The following is a 7,446-nucleotide window of genomic DNA, read 5'->3' as shown; positions in this document are numbered from 1 at the left end:
TTTTTTTTTTTTTGTCTTTTTGAGACGGGGTCTCCCTGTAGCCCCAGCTGGAACTCACGAAGATCCACCTGCCTCCACCTCCCAAGTAGCCTCCATATATTCTTGTTTTAAAAACAAATATATGTGTGTATACATATGTGATGTGTGGTTGGGAGGAGGGATTAATGTATGACCGCATACTCTTAGAACTGTTTAAAGCTGAGTTCTTCTGGAAGAAATGATCGTAGTGCCAGGATGATAGGACTAGAGGCCAAGAGAAGCATTTGGACACAAGATCATTTTAGTTTGACTAGACAGAACTATATTTGATATGGAGTGTTAAGGAATTAGAAATTAAGAGTAACTACTGAGTTTTCATCTTGAACAGTGGTTTATTATATGATGGAGTGTTAATTAAATCAGGAAATCTTCTCTGATTAGATGATCTTTGGGAAAAGAACTAGTTAAAATAAGCAAGTCAGTCAGTGGAGATATCTGAATATAGGGTTATTTTTGTTAAGGACACACTAAACACAGAGGCTGTGAGGTAAAGTATTTGTATTTAAGTAAAAATGAGACAAGTACTTCAGGAGATAAGAGTTCAGATTTTTAGGATGAAATTGAGACTGGAGATGATCTGTGCAAGCTAACAGCATGTATATAATCTTTAAAATCATGAGAATTTTTTTGGGGGGGTCTTTTTGAGACAGGGTCTCCCTATAGCTTCCGCTGGCCTGGAACTTGCTATGTAGACAAGGTTGGCCTTGGACTCACAGAGATCTGCCTGCCTCTGCCTCCTGAGTGCTGGGATTAACAGTGTGTACCACCGCACCTTAAAATCATGTACCATCATGGTTTAAAATCATGAAACTATTATGAGTTCAGCACAGGGGGTGTAGACAGAAAAGAAGTCACGAACTAAATCCTAGGACACTGTCAGCATTCAAAGACAGAGAAGACAAGACTAGTGAAGCAGACTGAGGAGGTGTGTCCAGGGAAGCAAGAGAAAATGACTAAGGATGCTACCTGAAAAGCCTGCTTCATTTGGAAAGTACATGACCTTTGTTTTCCTGTAGTGTCAACACATTCCTTATGAATGTACTCTTGTCTGTTAAGTGCTGTAGATTAGAGTGTCTATTAAAATTTGTCCAAAGACCCAGGTTCCTTACAGAGAAAAGGGACTAAAATACAAATATAACTTCTTAGTTCAGATCTTGAAGAACTTTGCTCATAAGATGAATTTACTTTCAGATCAAGTCCTGATGTCAGCCTGTAACCCTGCAGTTTTTAATTTCTACAATTATCTAAGAACACATCCTCTTTTGCTAAGACGTCATTTTGGATCATCTGATACATTTTCTACACACATGGGTTTAACAGGGAAAAGTGGACTGGCAGGAACGATTAGTTTAAATGAAAGACGATTATTTTTTACTACTGCCAGTGCTCATCTGAAAGCTGGCTGCCCCATGTTGGCTTTGGAAGTATTATCAAAAATGCCTAAAGTCATCAAGAAAACAAATCCTTTTTGTAGGGCATCTAGTGTTCTTACTAGTAAAGATTCTTCACTTAAGTTGGATGCAAAAGAAGACAAGTCTTCTGCTGTTGACTGGTCACAGTCACTGATGAATGGTTTTGAATCTTCTTCAGAGGGCTCCTCAGAGAAGCAGTCAGACTCCACTCTTTCTTTTGATTGGAGCCAACCCAGTGTTGTATTTCAGGATGACTCTTTGGAATTGAAATGGGATAGTGATAATGATGAAGCAAATGAGGATCTCCCCATTTCCATGAAAGAAGTAAAACCTTTACTGAGAAAAACAGATAAAAAACTAGATGAAATAAGCAATTACACAGACTCTTTCAGTACACTAGATGAAAATGACATTTTGGATCCATCAGAAGATATTATTGCTGTTCAGTTAAAATTTAGAGCATGTTTAAAGATCCTCACAGTGGAACTTCGTACTTTATCTACTGGCTATGAAATTGATGGTGGAAAATTGCGTTACCAACTATACCACTGGCTTGAAAAAGAGATGGTAGCTCTTCAGAGGACTTGTGACTTTTGCCCACATGCTGAAGAACTACAGTCCACATTTGGCAAAAGTGGAGATGAATTTGGATTAAGTGAAGAGGCAGATGATGTATATCACCAAACAAAAGTGAAACACATGAGAGGCTTTCAGGAAAAAAGACAGTGGCTCTTAAAGTATCAGTCACTCTTGAGAATGTTTCTCAGTTACTGTGTACTTCATGGCTCTCATGGTGGCGGGCTTGCATCTGTGAGAATGGAATTGATTTTGCTTTTACAAGAATCCCAGCAGGTATGTAGCTCTTAATCAGTAAAAAGTAGTAGATGTCTGAAATAGCTTCTGTGGTATTTTTTGGTTTTAAATATTAAAACTTTATTTTCTTTGTTAGAGTTGCTTTAAAGAATATGTCTTTGTGTGTAATTATATTTTGAATTTGTAGAACTTTGTATGTGTTACAGTTGAAGAACAGTTCTGTGTCAGGCTTTTTGATTTGCTTGATTTGTGTTACTGCAGTCTCACATTCACCTTCTGAGGTGATGAGCTTCACCTTACTCAGAGGTATTAAGGTGTTATCGTTCTAAGGTATCATTGTTGGAATGTTACCTCCTCAGACCCTACCTTAAGCTATATGCACTCTGGGTGCTTTTAATTCTTGAAAAAAAAAGTTTTATTATTTTTATTGCATGTGTATGAGTGTATTGCCTACATGTATGTAAGTGCACCTCTGTCAGGCAATGCCTGTGGAGGTCAGAGGAGAGTGTCGGATTCCCCTGGAACTAGAGTTACAGACAGTTGTTAGTCACCATGTGGGGGCTGGAGATCGAATCTGGGTCTGCTGCAAGAGCAACCAGTGCCCTTAACCACTGAACCATCTCTCTAGCCCCACCGGGTGCTTTTTAATTCTTAATTATTTTGAAGTTTTTGAAAAAATACCCTTGAGTTACTTAAGCAGTGGGTTATAACTAAAATTAGTCAATTAATTTTATTTCTCTTTGTTTTTAAGGAAACAGGAGAACCTCTCTTTCCTAATCCTCTGTCTGAACAAACTTCAGTGCCTCTCCTCTTTGCTTGTACAGCCAGTGCCAAAACGGTAGTTGCCAACCCATTACTGCACCTTAGTAACCTAACACATGATATTCTACATGCCATAATAGATGTTGAGTCACCTCCTCATCCTGAGAGCCAAAGCAACAAAGTAAGTATGCTTGGTTTCAAGCTTCTTTGTCATTAGCATATGTTATTTATACAAAATGATAGGTTTCATTGGGACATTTTCATATATGTGAGCTTCTGATTTCTCCTCTTCCCCTATAGGCCCCCTTCTGCTTTCAAGTATTGGCCTTTCTGAGTCTGGCTTATTTTGCTCCATATGAATATCTCCAGTTTGACTTAAACTTTTATTTTGCCTGTAAAGAGTGATAAAGCAAAAGGATAAATGTTGTCTTTTTTTTTTTTTTTTTTTTTTTTTTTTTTTGTCTTTTTGAGACAGGGTCTCCTTGTAGCCCCAGCTGTCCTGGAACTCACTATGTAGACCAGGCTGGTCTTGAACTCACAGAGATCCGCCTGCCTCTCCCTCCTGAGTGCTGGGATTAAAGGCATGTGCCACCGTGCCCAGCAAATGTTGTCTTTTAGAAAAAACAAATTTAGACAGTAAACTAGACATAGTATTTATTGTTAGTTGTGATTTAAGGAAATCTGGTATAGACCAGCCTGTATTAACTTGCATATTATAGGGTTCTTCAAATTTTTTTTTCAAATTGGAATGCTGGTTATTTAGTGTTCACTAGCTTCCATCAACATTAAAGAAACAGGCCTGGCAAAATGGGACAGTGGGTAAAGATGCTTGCTGCCAAGCCTGATGACCTGAGTTCAATGCCTGAGAGCAACATGGTGGAAGAAAATAGCTGATTCCTCCTGCAAGTTGTCCACTGACTTCCAGAATCACATCATAACTGCCTGTGCATACATATTCAGGTACACACACATGCACCCACAGAATAAATTTAGCTTTATTATTTTATTTTATTGAATTGATTGAGGCATGTATGTGCCATGGCATGTGTGTGGAGGTCAGAGGACAATTTATAGAATCAGTTCTCTCCTTCCACCATGTAGGTCCTAGGGATCAAACAAATTGTCAGGCTTGGGAGCAAGCACTACCTTCTAAGCCATTTAACTTTAATTATAAGAAACTATATCGCATTAGTTTATACTACCTTTTAAGTGGCTTTTGTTTAAGAAGAACTCTGAAACATTAGTGGCTTTAAAAAGCTATCATTTATTTTTCTCATGATTCCATTAGCTGACTCATTAGTTCTTTTGGTTTGGCTAGTCTCTGAACTCTCTCTCACTCATTCTTGGTCTGCCAGTGAGTGTCCAGGTTCTAGGTAATTTAGGATAGCCTCATTTACATTTCTGGTTGTTGACATGGCTAACAAAATCATGATTGTATGTGTCTCATTGATTGGCAGGCAAGCCTAGTATGATAGGGGCTCCTCAGAGAAATTGAACAAATAGGATGTGTGGAGAAGGAAATGGAAAAGAAAAAGAAGTTGTGCTGGATAGTTGAGGTTGTCAACTTGACACACCTGAGAAAGGGAAACCTCAACTGGGGAATTTCCTCTGTCCAGTTAGTATGTGGGTATGTCTGAGTGAGGCATTTTCTTGATTGTTGAGTGGTATAGGAGGACACAGCCCACTGTGGGTGGTGCCAGGAAAGGGGACAAGCTGGTAAGCAGCATACTTCCATAGCCTGTGCTTTAGTTCCTACCTCCAGGCTACTCCTTGGACTCCTACCCTGGCTTCCCTCAATGAAGGACTGTACTGTAAGCTGAATAAACCCTTTCTTCCTCAAATTGCCTTTTGGCCAGTGTACTGTCACAGCAACAAATCAGACTAGATCAGATGGAAAGGGCAAGATTGATTATAAGGAATCAGCTTATGCGACTGTTGAGGATGAGTTGCTCTATGATTTGCAGATGGTAAATGAGTAAATGAAGACCTGATGGTATACTTCCAGTCCAGGTTCAAAGACTTAAAAAACAAAAGTTAAAGTAAAGCAGGATTGACACCCCAAAAGAGCTGATGCTTCAGTTTGGTTCTGAAGACAGGAAAAAACAAAAATAACAAACAATATCTGCTCAGTGCTTCAAACAGGAAAAGTTACCTTTTGCCCTCTGTTCTTTTCAGATCCTCCAGTTGGTGGGAGAATGAGAGGGAAATCTATTTTAATCAGACGACTGATTCAGATGTTTCTGTCTTCTGCAAATACCCTCAGAGACACACTCAGAATAATGTTTGTCCAAATGTGTAGTTCATGACCCAGTAACACTTTGTTTCTGCTTTTTTCTTTTATTTATTATTTTTATTTTATGTGTATGCATGTATTGCCTGCATGTAGGTAAGTGCACCCATGTCGTGCAGTGCCCATGGAGGTCAGAAGAGGCTGTCAGATCCCCTGGGACTGGAGTTACAGACAGCTATTAGCTGCCATGTAGGTGCTGGGATTCGAACCTGTGTCTTTTGTAAGAACAACCAGTGTTCTTAACCACTGAGCCATCTCTCCAGCCCATTTCTGGCTTTTTCACATGATCATTGCAGGGCTTTAAGAGTACAGGTTAGAATTTGCAAAGCCCTTTGACATATAAGTTCAGGGCCCATGCATATTTCTCTTGGGTCCTCTTGGTCAAAGAAGTCACAAGGCCAGACAGCATTCCACAAAAGAAATAATTTGATTCCAACTCTGTATTGGAGAAACTACAAAATACTGTGATGATCATTGCATTCTGCCATCCTCAGATATTGATATCTTTTAATCATAGATCTTATTGACAGTTGAAACCAAAAAAGAACAATTAAAATTTTTTTCTGTCAATACCCATCTTTATCTACATGAGATTCTTGCTTCATATTCAGATAGTCTTTTCATAGTCTATTCTGCTTTCTTCTGCTTTCATCACCTTCATCCTTGGTTCTGCTGTTGTGGCTCCTGACATGCCAGGTTAGAATCCTCTTCCTTAAAGCAAATACTTGACTTCACTGCCTTTCAGTTACTGTCTTTCATGCTTTTCCATTTTCCTTTTTCCTAAGTCTCACTTTCAAACAAGTAAAATACGTGACTGTGTTTGCCTGTGACCTGTCTACGAATGAACTGTCACTTGTCAGTCTGTGTTTTCATGTTCTACTTAAGGAAAAGCCGGTTGAATTGCGTACTTGTAATGCATGGCTCATACTGCCCTGGAGAGCTGGCAATTGTTCCCCTTTGCTCTTGTAAAAGAGATTTGGTAGCAGTTGTGTGCTTGCTATTTCTACCAAAGGACACTTGTTTTTAACCTCCCTGTAGTATGGCTGTATCTAGGAAGAAATGGTTGTTCGAGGGAAAAAAAGAAAGAAAACAGCTTATAGAGGCAAAAGCATTTTAATTTTTAAAAGATGCTAATTATACTAGGTCTGGAAAAACTATACCCAAAATTGTATATTTAAAGTAATTTTTCTTCTGGTTTTTTTTTTCAGGTATATGTAATGCATACTTTGGCAGCCTCACTTTCTGCTTGTATTTATCAGTGCCTTTGCGGTAGTCATGATTACAGGTAAATTACTTTCTTGTAAAATTTAAGAACACTTGCAGTAAACAATAAGGTTTCCTGTCTTACTATTAATTTAGACCTGTAAATAGTTTGCTTTCAGTAAGGCAAAAAGCAGATGGCTGAGATAGTGAATACTTTTTTGAATGTTTGAAATTTCAGCCTATACCTTTATGACAAAGGATTCTGAAGTAAAGCCTTGTTAGTGGAAGTTACTTAGCAGCCTCTTATTGATCACTGCCTTACATTAGACATTGTGATAGATACTGAGAATTTTAAAATGAGAAAACTAAGGACTCTTTCCTTAGTCATTCTGGTTGTCAGATAGGTAAATTGGTGTATGATAAGTAACATGATATAGTACTTAAGTGCCAAGTTCTGTAACTTGGTATATAGTAGACAGCCTGAGGCGCGTAAAAAAAGAAGTAACTGACATGCAGTTGAGAACATTTTCACAGATTTGATATTTTGGGATTTTCTTTTCATAATCTAGTTCCAGTATAATTTAAAATTTTTAATCCTTGTCTGGCACTCTGGGGTCTATGGCTGTCTTCAGACATAGATGCTCTAGCATTATTTGTTTAAATATTATCATCTGTCTTTTCTTTCCTACCCCATGAGACAGATAACGGAATTTATTCAGCTATCTTGTTGTTCCTTTAGCTTTCATGTATTCCCTTTGTCTCTTTTGGTTTTATTTCAGGACAAATTCTAGTCTTATTTTCTAGATATTGATGAATTCTCACATAATATGCTTTCTTCTCTCGAGGCACAGTTTATATTTGAGAAATTCTTTTCCATTTTTAGGACCTTAAATTGATTTTTAGTATGTACAGTTATATATAAATTAA

General features: G+C 38.1%; 1 protein-coding gene across 5 annotated transcripts in view; it reads left to right on the top strand.

Annotated features, from left to right (window-relative positions):
* Dmxl1 (Dmx like 1) overlaps positions 1–7,446 on the top strand; it is a 182,538-nt gene that overhangs the window by 99,624 nt on the left and 75,468 nt on the right. For all 5 annotated transcript variants that reach the window (XM_008847017.3, XM_029570365.1, XM_008847016.3 and 2 more), the window contains exons 24-26: positions 1,231–2,303; positions 3,016–3,207; positions 6,525–6,601. In XM_008847017.3, the coding sequence (XP_008845239.1) occupies positions 1,231–2,303; positions 3,016–3,207; positions 6,525–6,601 (1,342 nt within the window). The remainder of the gene's footprint in view (positions 1–1,230; positions 2,304–3,015; positions 3,208–6,524; positions 6,602–7,446) is intronic.

This window comes from Nannospalax galili, unplaced genomic scaffold, assembly GCF_000622305.1.
Source record: "Nannospalax galili isolate Female #2095 unplaced genomic scaffold, S.galili_v1.0 scaffold843, whole genome shotgun sequence".
NCBI classification, from domain to species: domain Eukaryota; kingdom Metazoa; phylum Chordata; class Mammalia; order Rodentia; family Spalacidae; genus Nannospalax; species Nannospalax galili.
The sequence above is the reverse complement of the archived record's forward strand: the minus strand, read 5'-3'. Positions and strand labels throughout refer to the sequence as shown.